The sequence below is a fragment of the Daphnia pulicaria genome, chromosome 7, assembly GCF_021234035.1.
Source record: "Daphnia pulicaria isolate SC F1-1A chromosome 7, SC_F0-13Bv2, whole genome shotgun sequence".
In the NCBI taxonomy this organism is placed as follows: domain Eukaryota; kingdom Metazoa; phylum Arthropoda; class Branchiopoda; order Diplostraca; family Daphniidae; genus Daphnia; species Daphnia pulicaria.
Genome location: NC_060919.1, coordinates 2,656,081 through 2,676,259, shown reverse-complemented (window position 1 = coordinate 2,676,259; position 20,179 = coordinate 2,656,081). Strand labels below are relative to the sequence as shown.

At 47.4% G+C, this 20,179-nt stretch overlaps 2 protein-coding genes and 1 long non-coding RNA gene across 7 annotated transcripts in view; 1 reads left to right on the top strand and 2 right to left on the bottom strand.

Moving 5' to 3' along the window:
- The window catches only part of LOC124349621 (LIM homeobox transcription factor 1-alpha-like), a 947,038-nt gene that overhangs the window by 169,530 nt on the left and 757,329 nt on the right, over window positions 1-20,179 (top strand). The window lies entirely within an intron of this gene.
- The window catches only part of LOC124349366 (rho GTPase-activating protein 100F-like), a 49,768-nt gene that overhangs the window by 6,435 nt on the left and 23,154 nt on the right, over window positions 1-20,179 (bottom strand). For all 5 annotated transcript variants that reach the window (XM_046799889.1, XM_046799890.1, XM_046799891.1 and 2 more), the window contains 17 exons: window positions 19,143-20,073; window positions 18,271-18,515; window positions 15,219-15,512; window positions 14,949-15,134; window positions 13,441-13,599; window positions 12,656-13,101; window positions 11,134-12,577; window positions 10,749-11,061; window positions 10,511-10,680; window positions 9,780-10,449; window positions 9,548-9,708; window positions 9,251-9,476; window positions 8,932-9,152; window positions 1,837-1,974; window positions 1,596-1,764; window positions 1,356-1,427; window positions 48-156 (listed from right to left, as the gene is read on the bottom strand). In XM_046799889.1, the coding sequence (XP_046655845.1) occupies window positions 48-156; window positions 1,356-1,427; window positions 1,596-1,764; window positions 1,837-1,974; window positions 8,932-9,152; window positions 9,251-9,476; window positions 9,548-9,708; window positions 9,780-10,449; window positions 10,511-10,680; window positions 10,749-11,061; window positions 11,134-12,577; window positions 12,656-13,101; window positions 13,441-13,599; window positions 14,949-15,134; window positions 15,219-15,512; window positions 18,271-18,294 (4,802 nt within the window). In that variant the 5' untranslated portion in view covers window positions 18,295-18,515; window positions 19,143-20,073. The remainder of the gene's footprint in view (window positions 1-47; window positions 157-1,355; window positions 1,428-1,595; window positions 1,765-1,836; window positions 1,975-8,931; window positions 9,153-9,250; window positions 9,477-9,547; window positions 9,709-9,779; window positions 10,450-10,510; window positions 10,681-10,748; window positions 11,062-11,133; window positions 12,578-12,655; window positions 13,102-13,440; window positions 13,600-14,948; window positions 15,135-15,218; window positions 15,513-18,270; window positions 18,516-19,142; window positions 20,074-20,179) is intronic.
- Window positions 707-1,222, bottom strand: LOC124350508. Its single transcript, XR_006921041.1, has 2 exons — window positions 1,023-1,222; window positions 707-953 (listed from the first exon to the last, which is right to left on the bottom strand). It is a non-coding gene; the product is annotated as an uncharacterized LOC124350508 (long non-coding RNA).

The window sequence follows — 20,179 nt, the reverse complement described above, 5'->3', positions numbered from 1 at the left end:
GGGACGGGAGAGGGTTGTTGGGGTTCGTGTTAGTAATCGGAAATCACATTTGCCCGTTAGTTGCCGCGTACAAAGCCGAATCGGGAGACCCGTCAACGTATTGGACGTACGTGGAGTGAACCGACGAATCACCGCCCAGCGTCTCGTTCCCGCTCACTGAAAAAGAATATCAAAATTTCAAAAAATTAAAAATAAATAAAATCATTTTCTCTCCTTTCATCATTTTTGACATTAGAAATAAAAACAAGAAGCAAAGAGACAAGACACACAAACACACGACAAGGAATAGCTCAAACGTTTCCCAGCCAAGGGATGGAAATTTCATTTCCCGTCAAATGACCTTACCATGACGACACTAGAGAAACGCTGGCAAAGCTTTTTCTGGGTCGGGAGAAGAAGAAGAAGAGATGAGCGATGGCAACAGGATAACAACAACCAAACGACACAAAAAGGGAAATGATTACACAAAAGCTAAAAAAAGCTAACAAATAGAAAAACCGAAACAACTGGAAACCCCCGCCGCAAATTTATTTGAAAAGAATTAGAGGGAAACTGGTTAGATGCTGCCAGACTCTCTCTCACTCTTTCATGGGAATCAGGGACCCCCTGGCGTCATTACAAGAGTCGGGCAAACTGTGTGATAATACACAATCAAAGCGACACGGAGAAGAAAAAATAAGAGGGGGAAAACTCTGTGTGGCTTTTATTTTTCTTCCGGCTTGTAACGGAAGGATCGACGCCACGCAGAGCGGCACCAATTTGAACGACAACAATCCACCGGCCTCGTTAACAAAAGAAAAAATAAGGAAAAAAAAAAGCCGGTTGGTAAGCAACGAAATAGACGAGTCGTTAATTGGCCACGGGACGCCCCTGGATCAATTCGTCGACGTAATAGAGAACGGCGGGCCCTGGGATACGAGTGTGTGTGTGTCTGCTGTGTTCCGCCGTCGTTACTAATTAACGGGCGTCGAGTCGAGTTAGTAACAAAGTCAACTCTGCAAAACGGATATATATATTTATACATATCCCAGGCTGCTATCAACGACACAGTCCATTCCAGGAGCTTCTCTCCCATTTTCTGCCAACGCGAGAAACCCAATTTTCCAGGCGAGAGAGAGAGAGAAACGGATGACAATAAATTTGGGGGATATCCGGCCGGAAGTGAAGAGAAAAATCAAAAATAAATATCCGCAAACAAATATTTTGAAATCAAATCAAGACAAAACAGAAAAAATGAAGCGGCCATTTACCCACGATGACGACGAACAAATAATGAAGCGTTTGATTCAAATTTTTTAAATTTGGCGATTGTTTTTTTTTTCTTGTTCATTTTTGTTTGGGGATTTTGTGCTTACCGACGACGGACGCAGGTGCGTGTACGGGAGTGAGAGAAGTGTAGACGGATCGGTCAGTTACCGCACCGTCGGCTAAATAAAAACATTTTTTGTACCCGCCAACAAAAATTTGAATTTCGGCCGTTCCCGCTCAAATTGACAAATACCAAAAACAACTAATTCCAACTATTTTTAAGACAAAAACAGAAAATCTACTAACTGAAGAAAATGTTTAGAAATTTAAAATGTTTAGTTGTTTACCCGCCATGGCGATGTATTGGGTGCTGCCGGACGTGACCGTCACCGTGATGGGCGATGAATGGTCCGTGTTGTTGTCTTCTTCGCTAGCGTCTTTGGCTTCGGCCGCTTCTTCCGCTTCTAGTGCAGCGACAGCAGCCGCATCCGCATCCGAATTACCGTGCTGCACTCCCTTGAAAAAGACAAAAAAAAAAGGCGCGAAATTTAAATTTCCAAAAAATTGGCGGGAAATTCAAAATTTTACCAAATTGTCGGCGCTGTTGCTGGCCGAAGACAAGGTGAGATCGCAAGCTTCCACTTGGGCGGCCACTTCTCCGCTGCTAACCACTTCGACGACGGCGGCCACTATACTCCCGTGTTGTTGCTGCTGCTGTTGTTGCTGAAATAAATAATCAAAGACCCCCACAAAAAAGGATTTCCCAGTTAATTCAAGTACGCTGGGAGACGGGAAACAAAAAATCGAGAGAGCAAAATGATGTTCCTGGGCGAGTTGCAGTCCAGGGAGAGAGAGAGTGTAGTCATATAAATATATCCGATAACCCGTGCAATATTTACGACACGGGAGTCGAGTGTAGTCGTGTCACCGATAGAAAGAAGAAAGAAAAAAATAAAAATCGCCCCTTTTTTTTCCTCTTCCAGCACAAGAAGAAGAAGAAGAACCAACAACATTCGTTCCGCCCGGAAGGAGCTTCCAATCTCTTGATCAATAAGTATTACATCTTTTCTTGCACTATACTCTCTCTCTCTCTATCCCCCTTTTATTCTTTCTTTTTCTTTCCTGTACAAATAAATTTATTTATCCGCCTCTTCCACCTCCGGAGGGGGGGGGGGGGGAGGAGATTTTATTTTTTTCTTTCAAGATTTTCAATGCGGAATAAGAGAGACAGTGTGGGTAGACGTCGCAGGCAAAATCTTTGCGTTCCTGGTAGAAAGATGGATGGATAGGTAGAAAACTCAAATCCCAAGAGTAGACGGGGCCGCGTCTCTTTCTCTCTTCGCCCCTCTAGATGCAACTCAATCCGCTTTACGCACAACAGACGGAGGGGTCTCTACTGTACACTCTACTTGTGCCGCCACCGCTGGATCCTTTACGCCGTCGAGGGAAAACTCTTGCGGGACGCGCTGCCGAATAGAAATCTTTTACTTGTTGGCATGGATTGAACATTGAACAGACATAGAGTGAGCCCATAATAAGAGAAAGACTCTTCCCACATTTAACCTTCCCGTTCAATGTACAACGGCCCGGAAGAAGAAGAAAAAGAAGATGCTAGACACATACACAATTCTTACAATTTTTTTTTTTCATTAAATCAGAACGCCGCCCGGAAACGAATGAAATGTCAGATTTGAGAATATGGCACGGAGGAGGTTTCCATGACAACTCAACTTGCAACAGGTTCTTAGCAGCCAAGTGTCCCCCCCCCCCACTTTCTTTCTTTTGATTCACTTTTCTTACGACACTCACAACGTCCTCCTGCGTCCAAATTGACACGCCGATTTGTCCTAAATCTAAAAAAAAATATTTCTTCCGTATCGACGTGAAAGGGGAAAATTATCCGATTTCTTCTTCTTCTTTTAACCTGCGAGTGATTCCGGCGTCGGCAATGATTTTATCATGCGGAAGCCTTTATCCCTTTTCTTTTGAATAAGAAAAAGAAAATGGAGAGGGTCTTCTTCTTCTTAACATCGACAAAATGAAACCAAATTGAACGCACTTTTGCCCATCTTTCCTATTCTCGACTTTGCTTCCTTCCTTTTTTTCCTACTCTGTCGATATAACTCAAAACGATATTAAGCAACGGGTTGCCATCCGGCACCCAGAAATAAAAGGGGAGAGAAAAAAAGTGACGGGCCAGAGTAAATATTTGATGATATTCTTTTTTAGTAGTTGCAAAGTTATCTTATCTCTTCTCTTTTTTTGTTCGAAATGAAACATTATACAGGCAGATGGGCAGAAAATAAAAAAGTTACTTTTTTTGTTTGTTAAATTCATTAAACCGTTCAAAGCCCAGCTGCGCAATAGACACACGGCTAGAGAACCGGTGGTCCCCCCGATGGATGTAATATAATTAGTCACAAAATGTCTGTCAGAGAGGGGGGGACCGGTGGAGAGCGACAGGAGGGGAGGACACATCGGAAAAATAAAAACAACCGACCAGGTGATGTAACCCTACGGCCTTTGATGATAAAATGTTGTTGGAAATTCTAATTTTGATAAAATAAAATAATAAAAAGTAACTTGTATGTATAATACCTGAATGATTTTCCGCAAGTCAAAATAATCAAAATTTAAAAAAGGAGCCGGAAGAATCCAGGAGGAGAGAGGAGAAAAGACACGAGCGGCGGCACTGACGACTCGACTATTACTACACACTCCCGATCTTGCATCAGGAGCCGTTTAGGGTGGTCGGGAGGTGAGTGGGGAGGAGGACCCCATGCAACAAGAGAGAGGAGGGGGAGGATCTCTAGGAGAGAGGGCCATGAGGAAAAAAGAAAAGCGACAAGGAGGGAGACGACGAGACCCTTTGACGCTTGTGTGGCAGGCCAATCTGAGAGTATCGAAAACTCCTGAATTTTCCCCTTTTTCTCTCTCCTACTTTTTGCTACCCACCCGTCCGCTGGATTACACGGATTTTTGGCCTCCTCTCGGAGCACATCATCCGTGTGTGTGCATTGACAATGGCATATAGACCAGAGAGTGCATCTCTTAGCGATCCACACACACACAGAGACGACATATATCCTCTTTTTGTTGATTTCCACGTTAGGAGCCCTGGCTCCTCACAGGAGCAACCGGATTCGAGGTAAAGCGCACCTGAATCGAGGCCCACACGGCTTTAAGTCTCTCCAAATAGATAACAAACTTGGGAGCCCCTTTCTAGCAGAACAAAGAAAGAAGAAAAAAAGATGCAGAGAGGTGCACGATCGAGTGACAATAAAAGGTTTTTTTATCCAGTTGGATTTACCCCACTTGTTGTACCCCCCCCGTCCGCCAGAGTGTCACACAACATCAACCTTTATCTCGTTTGTTTGTTGTTTCTTATAGATGTCTGTCTTGTGTGTGTGTGTGTTTATATTGTATCTAGAAATTGGAAACAGAGTGGCTACCCAGGCGCACGTGCTCTACACTCGACACAAAACTAAAAGAAAGAAAAAAGGGGGAACCGACCCAGCAGTTTTTATCTCCTATTACAATTCAATAAATTTCGTATTACCTGGCTGAGTGAAGAGGAGCCGGCTGGCCGGGAATCTGTCGACATGAAGCTGACGGGCGTCGCTGCCATTGTGTACGTATGTCCAGGAGCTCAACTTGACACCAACACTCACGACACAACGACTTCCACTTGTCTGGTGGGTTTGTTGCTGCTGTTGTTGTTGTTGTCCACTGGGCACAAGAGTAAAATAAATTCCTACAAATGGAAATGAGACAAGACACGGACGTGTGTGTTAAGTTTGTGATCGCCAGAGCCAATAAAGTGTTCAAGAGGCCCATTCGAACGTGTCGACTGTTTGGCGCCAATTGTGAGCGGGATTATTGTTAAGCTCAGTTCACCTGAGAACTCGGCGGACGTGAGAAGAGGGGGAGGGAAGTAGAAAAAAAACGGCCAGGTGAAGTTGTTTGTGTCTGTGCCCTCGCTGTCCCCAAGCTCTTTTTTTGTTGTGTTGACGTTTGGCCGGTATCCATGGCAACGCAAAAAGCCCACACAACCCCCCTCCCGTCTGTTTCCCTATTCTTTCAATATTATGCGGTGATAAGGGTGGGGTGGGAGGGGGTCAGGAGGAGGGCTCTCCTCTTTGTTCCCGATGTAGGTTGTAAAGGCTAAGGCTTTTACCTTGCGTGTTTGCACAAGGTAGGATGGAGAATCAAGGCATAGACGAGAGGAAATGGGGGGGAGGGGCTGGATTGGGGAGGAAGCTGTGGGCCAGGTGTTTCCGCCCCTATAGACATGATTACAGTTGCCGGCACACGATCGCCTCCAGGATTTTTTTTTCTTTCGTAAAAACTAGTCTTATTATGTTTCTATTCAGGCCCTTGATATGTGGCTAAAAATTGCTACGTCAAGGGCTAACGGCTTCTTTTCTGAAAGGATAATGTTAAACGATTAATACACTTTGACAAACCGCAGGGGACTGACATTTTTCACAGACGATTTGAAACAAATAATTTGCCTGATTGCCCATTGAACTTGTGGAGTGGTGTAGCCCCTGCCGTTGGCTGCTTCTGGAAAACTCCACAGCCTGATTGCTCGACTTGATTCCAACTCTCTCCAATCCCGGCAACTGCACATGTAATGTAATCCCCACGTAAAAAGGTATCCTGGAGAGTTTTCACCATGGGAGAAAAACATATTTGCGTTGCCAGTCTGCGCTCAGCCCCTGCAAACTAATTCGACTATGACACACGTAGGGCAAATTGAAAGTCTCATGGGTTTGTCTGAATGAAGGGTTAACGAATGGGCGTTCACGAGTTGATTGCTTACGACTGCCATTATCTCTAACGTAAATTCCCGGGCTCACATTGGATTGTCGATCATCGCTTGCCATGCCGTCTGGCAAGTGAAAAAGGGCGATTGCAAAGAAAACCACAAGGTGGGAAAAAATAGATTCGATTTGATATTTACCTGCTGCTGTTGTTGACAACGAAAATTCGGCTGCCGTAGCTATGGCGACCGTCTCGTCTACTGAGAGGCTCTCCCCCACCAGCTGAAAAATGATTTTTTTTCTTTTATTTATTCGTGTGGCGGACCTACGGGGCTACGGATTATGCGCCGTACGAGAGAGATGATGGACTCTGCTACTGCTGTCCAAATTCTTTTTCAATTATTTCTTTCTTCCTCAGTTTCCCCGATGACTGAAAACAGCAGATGCTCATTATTCACTAATGAAAGAAACTGCTTCCGAATCGAAACGTGTTGGCAGGGGAAAATATTTTTTGGGATAATGGGACTTGTGTGTGTGTGTGTTTTTAGAATGGGACAAAAATGCCCAAGCCGAGAGCCGCCATTAAAATTTCTGTGGTGCAGCGTTGCCAGATCAACTCGGCAAATTTAATTTTCCGTTGTTTATTATTTATTTTTTATTTCATCATCATCCTGATTTCATATTTATTATTTCGAACGGTGTGAGTGTTGTGTATTTTGTTTTTATTATCCAACCAACCAGTTAGTAGAAACTCACACGATCTTTTTCCATGTCAAAACATGTTCACGAAAATGAAATGGGCGAAAACGTGGAAATAGAGTTTTGAAAATGTCACTATTTCGAGGAAACCCAGACAATTCAATAAACACATAAAGTGCGGATGCGTGTACAAGAGAATCGATCATCTTAAATTTTTTGGGTTTTTTTTTCTTTTCAATTAGAAATTTAAATAAAAAAAGGAAAAAAAAAATCAATAACAAATTTCCAACGTGTGTTTGAATTAGTTTGTAAACCAGATTTACAAAACATCGTTCCAAATGTTTGTTTTTAACAAATAAAATAAAAAAAATAAAAAGGATAACCGAATAATAATAAGACCAATCGAGATCCGTCAATCGACAAATTATTCACACGAGAAAATCAATCGAGTTCTCTCGGCATTTGGTACAAAAGTGAGAACACAAAGAATACGATAGGAGAAAGATGGCACACAGTTTTCAGCGGGATTTTTGTTTCAAAATCAACCAAATAAAAATGGGGGGGGAGGGGAGAGATTGATATTCAATTAAATTAAGAATCGATGGAAGGTTAGACAAGATGAAATCAAAGTTCAGTTCCTTTTGGTTTGTGAGACGATTAGCGAGAAAAAACAAAACAATTTCTTCAAATAACATTATTTGCTTTACTTTTCCGCACAGCGTTTTTAAATACAAAAAGGAACGAACTTGGCAGTGTGTGGTTGCATAATGCCCGAATAAAAAACGACGACAGCGAAAAATTAAAAATTAAAAACTTAAATCAAAATCGTAGCGAGAGAGAGAGAGACAAGCCAATTGTTATATATAATTCTCAATTTAAAACGGCTCCCATTATTTTTTAAAAAGCCAATTCGATATGAATGTTATTTAATGAAAAAAAAACGACCCATTTTTTGGTTTAAAATTAAATCTGATTGATTTGAGATTCGATTTTTTAAAAAATGGAAGAAGAAAGAAAAAAAAACAACGACCAGAATAGAAAAGTGGTAGGAGAGAGTTGGGTTATAGGGGGACGGTCCAAGAAAAGCTTCGTGCTGATCAAACATCGACGGCCAATGAATTGATATATAATAATAAACCACAAATAAATAACACAACTAATTATTCAGATCCACCTTGGGGCAATTTTTTTTGGTTTTTCATCTAAAATTTAACGAAGAAAATTAAATTCTTTCTCAAAATTATTACTGTGTGAGATGTTTGATTCGTTTGAATTTTTTTCAAACGCCCAAATAAAGCGGGAAAATTAAAACATTGAATTATTGTGTGAGAAGAGACCAGCCCCGATCGCTGATATGCGTTCAAATTAAAATTCAAAAAAAAAGATCTAATAATAATATATTAAGTGCGTCTATTTAAATGTGTAGGAGGAAAAAGAGGAGGGAAGAGGGAGAAGGGCAGAAGTAGTAGAAGATGGATTGGTCCGTTTTCTTTGTCTTCTTCTTTGCCTTTTACACACTTGTTTTCAAATTATTCAACGCCATTTTTTAATAGATTTATTACGAATTGAAATAACTCGCTGGGTCTTTTTTTTGGTTTTCAAATTCCGCGCTGGATTAAATTAATTTCGTTAATTCGGACTCTCTAGATCGGATTCGCCTTGGTCGGTGTCATCGGCCGTCACTAGGCCGGCAGCTGATGGATCATCTTTGTGGCTGAGCATTCTTCCGGCGGATGCTGTGGGTGCCGGATGGTGCATGCTCATGTCCAGTTCGTCGTCTTCGCTGTCGAAATCTTTGCAGGGCATCCGGCCGCGGCTGGAATCGGCCCGTTGCTGGTGAACCGGACTGTTGAGCGACGTCGTGGTGGACGTGGTGGATGTCGGCGACGTCAGCGACGGCGTTTCAGATCCAGCACCGGCCGCCGAGTCGGTCGACAGAGGGGCCGGAGATCCGTCCGCCTCGCCTCGAAGGATGGCATCCGCCGACGGTGGGCCCCGCAGACCCGATTTGACGCTGTTGTTGTTGTTGTTGTTGCTACCTCCACCACCTCCAGCCATGGTGGAACCTCTGGGCTGGAGGACCTTGGGGGCCGGCCTGGGCGGCAAAGGCGGGAGGTCCAGCCGTCGGTCAGCAGCCCGGTGGCCGACTGCCGAGGACGGCCCTGGCTGATGAGCCAGCGAGGCCGCCAGCAGTTGGGCCGTAGTGTTGTTGCTGCTGCTGGTGGAGGCTGTGGAGGAAGTGGATGGGATTGCCGTGATGGTGATGGAGTTGATGTTGGTGTTGATGGGCGGCGGCGGAATTGGCGGCTGCGGCGGCTGCGGCGAGGGCTGCCGTTGAGCTGCTGCCGAGGCTGTTGGCTGCTGCAGCTGCAGCTGCTGTTGCTGGATGCGTCGGAGCGTCGAGCTGGCTGTCGCCGCTGCTTCCACTGCCCGAGCTGTCTATACGGAAGGGGGTTTACGTAGCAAGGCTTCTCTTCCGCCGGCAATCGCACAAGCAACTTGTTTTTTGATTTAAGGGAGTAACCGAATACCAGTACCTGACTTCATCGGCCAGATTTGCAGCAGGTACTTCAGCACGCCGATCGGCTTCTGGAAATCCAATCCGCCGGATGAAGACGACGATGACGAGAGCGTCGATCCGTCGTCAGAGTGCAGCATCAGCACCGGACCGAAGCAGATGGCCAAATTCTGCGGCGTCATTTTATTGCGGTCCGACTGGGCCGTCACTAGACACAAATGGTCCATCAACAAAAACAGCGTCGTCTGCAAACAAATATTTTTAAAAATTAAAAATCAATTGAATTAAAATTAAATTGAATGAAATTGGTGTATACCCGGTTGCCTTTGGGCAGGCACTCGAGAATGGAGAACATGAGTTTGGCATTGCCCTCGGGGTCGTCCGGCAGGCAAACGGCCAACGCATCCACCAGCATCTGGTAAAGGCATTTCGTCAAAAGCGGTTCCGGCAACTCCCTCAAATACTCTTTCAGCAACCCTGCACTCCATCACAATGATCAGAATGAATTGCAATGATTAAAGTTCAATTTAAATTTTCTTCAACCGGACCTGTGATGACGTTTATGTCCGGCACGCTGTCCGGCGAAAGGTCCACCAGCCGGGGATTGCGCTCAAAGGCTTCGCGGAGGATGCGCTTCTTGGTTGCCGAACCGCAGAGCCGGTAGAGGCCGACAATGTCCATCCCGCGCCGCTCCACTTCCTCGACGCACTTCTGGACCAGGATCGGCACTCCGCCGTTGCCGCCCGTCATCAGCTGGGCGGAGACGGCCGAGACGTTGTTGCCACCCTCCCGGGTCACCACCGTCTCCAGGTCGACGCCAAAGAGCGGCGGAGGTGTTTTGCGGCCGGCCGGCGAGCGCCGGAAGGCCGTCCTGGGCTCGGTGTAGCGCAGCTTGAGGTAGAGGGTGCCCCTGGGCTCGACTTTGAGTGCCACCTGGTGGATGGTCGACTCCCTGACCAGCGGCACCAGGTGGAGCGATCCCTTGAAGCAGAGCCGGTGCCTCAGCTGCGGATCCCACGAGTAAATCAAAAAGTCCAGCTCCCGGTTCACCACCAAGTCCAGGTCGAACGTTTCGTCCCAGTCGAAATTGATGTCGCCGGAACGGATCACCGTCCGGGCCTTGTGGGCCCGGTCGCACTCCAGGACGCAGTACAAGTCGCGGACGGGTTCCAGACGTGACGACGTCGATCTCAATCCTCTTCCGGCCAGCAAATGAATCTGCAAATGAATTTTCAATTAAAACATTTGGTCTGGGCAGAATTACAAATGATTAGTGTACCCATAAGAGTCCGCTGACACCTTCTTCGATTCCGCCGCCTGGGGCGGGTCCCGGTTGTCCCCCGGCGCTGGTTGAAGGCGTCGTCATTCCACTAGAGCTGTTGGGATTGGCCATTTGATGCGGAGTGGGCGTGGTCCCGTTGGGCCTTTCGCTCCGGTATTTGATGAAATCTGAAAAATTCAATTTAATTTTAAATCAATAACAATTTTGTTTTAAATATTTAATAATTAAAAAATACCGGCTGGATTGATTTCCAATAATTTGAATCGAGGATCGGTAGACCTGGCGGCGTTGGGGTTGGCGGGCGTCGGTTGAGGAATGCCGCCTCGGGGCGTTTCCGGCTGCAATTCCGCCACGGCGCCACTCGAGCCGGACCTGGCCACCATCAGACTTTTGCTCCCTCCTCCTCCTCCTCCAATCCCCTGGCCGCCACCACCACCACCACCACCGCCCCCAAGTGACGACGGGTTGTCGCTCTCGTCCAGCAGCAGCGATCCGCCGGCGTTAGGCGTCGCCGTAAAGTGGGATCGATAGGCATAGTACGGTATCTCCTGCTTCCGGCGCAATCAATTTAAAAAATCCAATTAACAACAACAACAACAATATAAAAAGGGATCCTGAACCTGTTTGGCTTTTTCGACCAGATTTTCGGCGCTGAAGGTCAATTTGGCCACTCGATGGGCTTCGATGGCGTCTCGACTTTGGCGCAGCCGCTCGTAGATGGCGCTGGTTGAGGGAGCCCGCTGCATCCAGGCCTTGTACTCGGCGGCCGTAAAGTTGCCCGGCAACATGCCGCCGGGCAATTTCGAGAGCGGAGCCGCGCTGCCGGGCAGGATCCCCCGGCTGAAGAGCAACTGCTGCTGCTGGAGATGTTGCTGCTGCTGGCTCAGCCGCTGGAGTTGCTTCTGCTTCTGCGAGACGGTCATCTCCGGGGCCGAGACGGCCCCGTCGCTGTCGTCCGTGTTGTCCAGCAGGCTGGAAGAAGCCTGGCCCGGCCTCGTCAGGCTCGTCTGCTCGAAATGGACTTCCCGCCGGAAGCGGCTCGATCCCGACGACGATCCGCCTCCGCGATCGCGGGGTAGAGAATTCGACCGGGAATCCGGCTGAGTCGGATGGAACGAGACGGACGTCGGGGTGGTGGGCGTGATTCCCAGGCCCAGCAGAGGCGGCGGAGCTTTCCAGCTGCCCGACGATCCTTCCACCGAGAAGCCTCTTCTGGCAGAGTGGCTGTAACTCCGGATGGATGCTTCCGTGTCCGAGGCGTAGTCGACGGAAGTTCTCCGCCGGTGCGTCAGGCCCAGTCGAGTGGCCGCGTCCGGCTGCTGCTGTTGGGACTGGCCAGTCCGTCCGGTGGTGCCGTAATTGGATCCGATTTTGCCCCTGGCGTATCCGTACACATCCGCCGATCCGCTCTGCTCGACCATGGGCAGCCTCTGATCGCTTCCGCTGCGGGTCAGCCGGTTGGTTCCGGCTGTTCCCCTCATCAGGGACATGGTGGACCCTGGACCCGATCCTCCAGCCACCGATCCTCCCCTGTGAGCCCTGCCCAGGGTGGAAGATCGGCCCAGGGTGGCCGTCTGGTGCTGGTGTTGCTGCTGCTGCTGGCCGAGTGATCCGCCGGACCCGCTTCCGGGCGGCCCGATCGACAGCCCGTAAAAAGGATGGACCCGCTCTGCCAAAGATTCCAAAGTTTTAGGACCGAAACCGGCCGACCGGTCGAACGGGTGTTGGTGGAAATGGTGGGTGGACGAGGAGTTGGTCATTCCGGGCTTGGGCTGTTCCGTCACTGGAGGCAGAGGAGGCGGGGGATGGTATGAGTCAATGTGATGCGTCATACCTTCACCACCCCCACCGCCGCCGCCACCGCCCAGGCTGCTGGGATGTTTGCCGGGCCGTTCCAGGGTCCCACCGCCACCTGGACGTCCAGGTTGGTATCGCTGCTGCTGTTGTTGCTGTTGTTGCTGCTCCTGCATCCGGTAGTTGCCGTAATAATGATCCATGGCGTCCTGTTGTTGTTGCTGTTGTTGGCGGATGCTGAAGGAATCATCGCCGGCCCGCTCGGGATACCTGCCGGATTAATAAAAACCAAATTGGAATTCCCGCAGCCCTGGACGGAATTGATTTCTCTGTCTGATTGAACCAAACCTTCCGGCTTCCCGTTCCCGGAAGAGATCCCGTTGTTGTTGCTCGGTTCGTTCGCGGTTGCCGCGCGGGAAAGTTCCGTGAATGGGCAAATCGGCCATGCCGGGCAACGGTTTGCCCGTCGTGAGAAACCTGGACGGCCCTAATCCTCCTCCTCCACCTCCTCCGCCGTAAGGATATTGCTGGAAGCGATCGCCGTTGTTGCTGTTGGAATTGCTGGTCGAGTCGTTGTCCGGCGGCTCTTCCGGCTGGACTCCGCGCTTGAGGACGACGACGGGAGTCGGTTTGTGCTCCGGACGCGGCGGAGGTGGCGAAACGGCACCTGCTGGACCTCTCCTCTGTCGAGTGGTGAGCACCAACCGGCGCGGGATCGACATGACGATGACCACGTCGTCCAAACTCATCCGCGTCACGTCCACCAAATTGATGGCCAGGATTTCGTCGCCCACCTGAAAATGTGACACAACCGTCCGTTCCAATTTCGCCCGATTAATTCTACGTTAGATGGAACCAACCGGACAACTATGCTATTGAACATGTGCCGGACAAAATAGTTAAAAAAAAGGGGGACAAAATTGACTGGGCTCCGGAGAGACTTTGGTGCTGGACCACCGAAAAGAAAAAGAATTAAGTCTATGACGTTGATAAATGTCCGTTACGGGATCCCACACTTAATCACGATACAACTGTGTACAGTGGCCAGCAGCATCTACACTATAACGGATGGTGTGCTGGGCCGGCTGGCAAATATCAAGAGAGATGCGGGGGGTGGGGTATATAGTTGGTACCCTGAGACATCCGGAGTTGTAGACGGAACTCTCGAGGGCGATGCGGGAGATGAAGACGCCGTCGGATCGATCGATTCCGTTGCCTTCGCGGATGTACAGGCCCAGCGTCTGGCCGGGCCGCTTGACGATTTCCACGAAATGTACAGAATACTTTGGATCCTGCAAAAGGAAAAGAAAAGGAGACGGGCCATTACAATCACACGAGGGGATTCAAAGCCAAAATAAAATAAAAAGTTTCCAATTTTATTTTTTTATTTCCACGCCGGGATCCCAGCAGCCCAGGATCTCCCCCACCGCCGCCTTCAGCTGGCCCGTCTTACATATATAAAGACGGCGACATCATTTCCAGCACCCGACTTATTGATCCTCTGTTGGTGCTGCTGGCGCAGTACCACCAGGCAGCACACATCTGCAGAATAGCAACTAGTTGGCCGTCCATTTCCAGCGAATCACAGATTTGCACAAGGCCGGCTTTTTTTCTTTTGCCGGAAATTGGCATTTCTTCTTTTTTTAAGAAAAATTAAATAAAAATGTCCGGCTAACTTAACATGACGGTATTTTCGTTATTCATTCGGGCCGGCATGTCATGTAAGGAATCGATCCTTTTTGGACATCCGACGGCCGCGTCCCGTTCTAAATTTTCACGTCCCAGGTGTCACCAGTGGGGGGGGGGGGATTCAAATATTCACGACATTTCGATCGCTCCCGTACTACTACATCCAGTATAACGTAGTACTACCTGCTGACTGGGCAGAGGAAATAAAAAAATATTTGCCCCAGGGCCAGGAGGGTTGTGCGCTGTGCCGGCCCTGAATCTTTGATTGGTCCTCCTTTTCAATTATAAATGAAACGGCGGGATCAGAAGAAAAACACGCGCACGACATTTTCTTCCAGCGAAATCTTTTCTCGGTCCTTTCATCCGCCGGAAGAAAATAAAAAAGGATGGAGGGGGATTAATAATTTTCTTTTTTCTTCTTCTTCTTTGACTGGGCATTTGATCACATCACCTCATGATGGAGTTGGCATTTACGACCATATACACCACAGCTGGAAAGAGGAGCAGCCCAGCAGCCCAGCAGGAGAGAAAGAGGCGGATCAATAAAAGCGCAACCCCCCGCCACCACCACCACTGACGTTCTCCTGGAGCTCCTCCCGCGTGCCCACTCACATCCAAGTCTATATTCCCTGGACTGCGTTTCGTCAGGACGGGCCACGTCTGCGTCGTGTGCCCGTGCGTGACCAGCAACGTTGAACGTTTTCTTCTTCTTCTTCTTCTTCCATTTTTCTTTTTCTTTGCCGGAGTCTATTAAATCGATGCTCCGGGCGGACCGACTACACCGCCACCACACGGTCACGTAGAGATGCAGATCGTTCCGCCGGCCCGTTTTCTTTTTTTTATTTCTGATATGATTATAGACGGACAGACGGGCGGGCGTGAGAGTAGCCAGGCCGCGCGGCAATCATCAAAATCACGAACGTTGGAATTTCCCTTTTGGGGATTTTCTTACTTGGACGGTGAGGAAGGAACGGGCAGCTTCAGAGGCCGTCCTGCCCATTTGGCGTGGGTCGAGAACGCGGACCAGCATTTCTCCACGCCTTTCGACCGCCTCCAGGGCGGCGGCCGTCGTGGCGTCGTTGTGGTCGTTTTCCACCGTCTCGATCTGCCGGAAGATCTCGGTCGAGATTCCGCTCACCTGTGCACAATATCAATTTAAATTCAATTGACGTTAATTTTAATTCAATTAATTTTAATTCAATTAAAAATGAAAAATCGAAACCTTGCGAAAGTCACTTTGGACGACCATGGAGCGAAGTCCAGGCGATGAATGGGGGCCCAGTCGGTGCTGGTCCAAAGTGCCGGCGGCGACGGATGAAAGCGGATGCATAGCAGCCGATCCACCACCACCTCCGCCTCCGCCGCCTCCAGTCGTTTGGTAATGAGATGACGGATGTCCTGAGGCTCCGGCGGCGCCCAGTAAAACGCCCGTCTCGGAAGCCCCCGCCGCCGCCGAATTGGCTCCTTGTCGACGTGGACTGGCCGCCATCTCCACCGGATGCTCCTTGTGCCCATCCTATACACATCCAACACACAATTCAATCCATCATTCCGTCACAACCACCACACAAAAATACTAAAAACAATTGGAATAAAAAAAATAAAAAATTGACAACGTCGAGTGTTTTGATGATTCGCGTGGGTCGTCGTCGTCGTCACGGTTGATTATATCCGCCCGGAATAATAATAAAATAAAAAGCGTGTGGCGTTATACATCCGCCAAGAAGAAGAGCACACATCTATTCACGCCTCCGCCTTTTGTTATGTTGCATTCCCAGTTGGAATGGAGACAATAATCCCTTCTTCTTCTTCTTCTTTTAGATATTCCGTCCATTTTTGTTTTTTTCTTCTTGATGTTTTATTTTCTACCGTATTGGAATTTCCCTTTTTTTTTCCCGCCCGTCTCGTGAAATAAGCCCCGAAGGAAAATAAAGAAAAAAGGCGATGCGGTACAACAACAACATAAAAAAAAAAAAGTCCCGAACCGCGCCCTTTTTTGGTCTTTCTTTTACTTTTCTGAGACTATACAACACAACAATCCTCTGTGATGCCTAATCGATACACATCAGAAAATGGCGGGAGGAGAGGGGGGGGGGGGTGGCTGACGGGCTAAAGCGCTTGCTGGCCAGGCCCTATATCCCACCCCACCCTACCACCCACCGATGGGCCGGAGAAACGAAAAAAGAAAAACTCTGGCCGAGCGTGAGAGCTCCGAATGTTCGTGATGGGATTGCTTTGCTGCGCTTCGGTTCCATCAAATAAGTCAAAGTCCGAATGAGAGAGACCCTGGCCATCAAGGATCGTTTTCTCTTTTTGATTCTACAGCTGGACATGGGTGGGAGGGGGAAAAAAATAGGATCGGTAGGATCGGTAGGATCGTTTTCATTGGTCGAAAATACAAATAAAAAGGATCGGGGTGATGGTGGTAGGAAGGAGGGGGTTTTCCGGGGGACACGTCATCTCTGTCTAAACAAAGACAAAAGAGCAGACATATCTCCTTTTTGTGCTGATAGTAGGAACTTTTTGGCTTAGGAGCTGCTGCTGCTGCTGCTGCTGGATGGGAAGTGAGTGGGGGAAGGATTTCTTTTCTTTTTTATTTGGCTCCTGTATTATATAAAGTGTCGCCCGTGATGGCGATAGTGGGATATTGATGGTTGAGTTTATAGTACGGCCTGGATATTATTAGAGGCAGCCCGCGGGAGGACCATTATCACGCTGATTACAGACAGACAAACCCACAGAAAATAAAATTAAAAAAAATCCTACCGACCAGCCTTTAGATTCATTTATATTTAGCTGGAAATGGATTAAAAATAGGACATCCTTGGATATTGATGGAATCGTAGTGGCGAATTGCGCCATGCAATATTCAAGTTTGATACACAACAACTCCCCCCCGTGAATATTTCATCCCCCAGTTCAAATGGAAATCGTTTCATGGTCAGGATCGGAATAAATAAATGACTAAACTCAAATTGACTCTCTTCACCTTCATTTTCTCTTACGTCAATTGTTCTAGTTCCAGTTAATATCATCTTAAAATAGAAAAATAGAAAAATAGGCCCTGATTGAGAAATAAAAAGAGAGAACCGTGTAATTGAATCTCTCCCGCCCGGCATCAATCTAACGCTCTATACATGTTCTCTCTCCCAGTTAAATTATCTGGCGAGATGGAACTCTGTAAAAACCATCAGAGAGAGTGGTGGCCCCCTAGAAGAAGAAGGTTCCGCAACCGGTCGTCTGCTGCTACTGCTGGGCGGGAGAGTGCTCATTATAAGAAAAAAAAGCTCGACGCATCACGCATTTATCGATCGGCTCCTGCTGACGCCGGCTAGAAAATGTTCCCCCCCCCCCTCTCCCAAACAATTGCCAACGTTATTTTTCGCTCGTCAAAATCAACATTTGAAAAAAATCAAATTTCGGCGGGAAATTTAAAATTTTAAAAAATTCAAAATCGAATTACACATTGGCTGGCCAGCCGTTGTCAACAATAATCATCCAACGGTATTGCATATAAAAAAAACATGGACGCCATTTTTCTTCTAGATATACAGTTCCTGTCTGGCCGCCTACCGCCGTCGCCTTATGATATTTACTCTAATACTTGTGCATAAAGTATATATATATATATATGTGTGTGTGTGGATGGCGGAAGCGAAAAAGAGGGGGAGAGAACTTTTTGGCTGGGATGTGGAACCGGAGGGAGGGTGGCCTCGACGTCGTCGACGTCTTCCTCCACCTCCTCCCCCTCCCGCGGACGAAAAAAAGGGATCAATACGGAGAGAGAGAGAGAGAGAGAGAGACGTTGCTACCACCACCACCACATAGCTCCGGAAGAAGAAGAAGGAAAAATAGAGTTCATCCTGCGTGTCCCAAGTCTATTTAAATCAAAGTAAATAATAATTTTTTGGGGTTATAAAAAGATTCAATAGCAATTGGTTATCGTCTAGCCTCTCGACACACCTGGCCCGCAAGGTGGGTGAAAAATAAAACAATTTCAATTTTTTGGGTAGCACAGAATCCTTTGAAAAACTGGACGGATAATAGTAATCCCCTTAGAAAAATATATATATATAGCTCTACACTTGCCCAGCTGATTATATGTAGGGGAGGGAGGGGGAGCTTGTGCTACTATGATAATTGAAAAGTTATATAATATACCGAAAACAAAATAAGACGGACTGAGACTTTGTCCTACTGGAAACAAAACAAGTTTTTCCCTTTTTGGTTTGGGGGTTAAAATAAATAAAAAATTTAAAAAGTCATTCAAGAACCTTTTTCCGTCCGCAGCAGAGCATGGCGCGGCTCTTCCCTTCTCCGTGTCGTTCCGGCTGATATTACTCGTGGCGATGAACAAGATCCGGTCGTTCGTCCTTGTCCAGTCGCGATCAGATTTAACTCGTTCAACAAATGACGGTGATGATGACGCAACGAATGGGCGACGGCCAGCCGAGACCATTCGATTGGCTTAAGCAGCAGTCGTCATCTTTTTCCAACTCCTTCAAATATGATTTCCCTGCTGCAAAGATAAATTTTTAAAAAATATTTTATATCGATCGATATAAAATAAATGGAACGTTACATTACAATTTTTGTTAGAAAATATAGACGGGCAGCAGAGTTTAATACGGAAGAAGAGGGTGTGTGCTGGTTCTACATATAAGTATTCCCCCCACCCTCTCCACCCACTTGAACCCCCACCCCTCTCGTAGGGGAGAGGGGGGGGGGGGGGAGAAGCGGATCGATGAGGAACGCGGTGCATGGCCTTTGCCGAGTTGCTTATTTGGTAGAAAGAAAAATGCCGGCCTATATATGTATAGTCTACAAACATGTATGCAGTTGAAAAACTCTAACGCAGTGAGAATCAGATTCTTTTGATTGATTATAGCCGGGCGATATTAAACGCAAAGTTTTGATAGTCCCCGAAACAGGAATATAAGAAAAGAAAAAAGAAAAATAAACGTTGCCATAGCAACTGGCCCACCAGTTTAACCTCGTAGGGGTCCACAGCTGGTCGACACAATCAAAACTAGAGCCCTACACATCTTGCATAACAACCCCGAAATTCCATCGAATACATTTCGTTTCATCCAATCTCGATCGAGTTCACTTGGTCAATTAAAATCGTCAAAATTGGATTTATTACCATCGACGTCGATCCCGCTGGTCCGTCGGCATCACCGAAAGAGCGGCCATCCAACGTGTCCGTGAGCCATTTCGTTTAACTTCAAAAAATTTAATTTGAAATTCGTTGTTTAATTTCGGTCGAATTTTTTCTTGAATAAATAATTTTGATGACAGCCCCGGAGACGGAATAGATGCGGATACGCTGGCTGGATTTCACGGTCGGCACGACAACATGGCGGCACACGACGCACCCGATTCTGCGTCTAAAAACCACACACAAACACCACTAACACACAACACACGGCGGCAAACTTAAAATCCGAAATTCTTCAAAAAGAATTTAAAATAAAAACTGGCTGTTGGTCTAGAACGTAATTCCGGCACGAATAAACACTAAAATCCAAATCCGGAACTTCCAAATCACACACACACCGACGAGTTTATCAAGTTTTTTTAATTTTTCGGTTGGCTAAATATTCCGGAATGAATATTCGGAATAGTGCGAAACTGATTGAGAGCAGTTTCGAAGAGCGCCAACAATCGAGTTGATCTAGTAGTGAGGAGTGAATGTGGGCCAACTGGTAGACACAACTGCCGATCCTGGTAGGAACCAGACGAGAATGGCGACGGTGGCGCTCTCTCTCACTTTTTGGATTTTTCTTTTTCTTTCCACCCTGCTGGATCAGAAAAGGGATGGAGAGAGAGAGGGGGGGAGAGAGTTGGTTATTTGATATATCAAGGCAGCACTTCCCTCGGTCTCCTTGCGGGCCCCAGCGATCGATGACGGCACACAGCGTCGGCTCCGCCCCCCATTTTCCACTTGAGTCGGGGAAACCCTAGACGACGCCGACGCCGTTCGATTTGGTCTCATCCCGTTCGATTCTTTTTCTCCACCCGAATTCGTCTGCAGCGCCACTCGATGGATCCGCCAGGCACTCGGTGGTTCAATCCTGTTGGGGAAATGGATTCAATTTGTAAAATAAAATGTCACACATCATTTGATGACACATTTTTTGACTAAATTAAACACAGTCATAATTAATAGAATAAATTAGT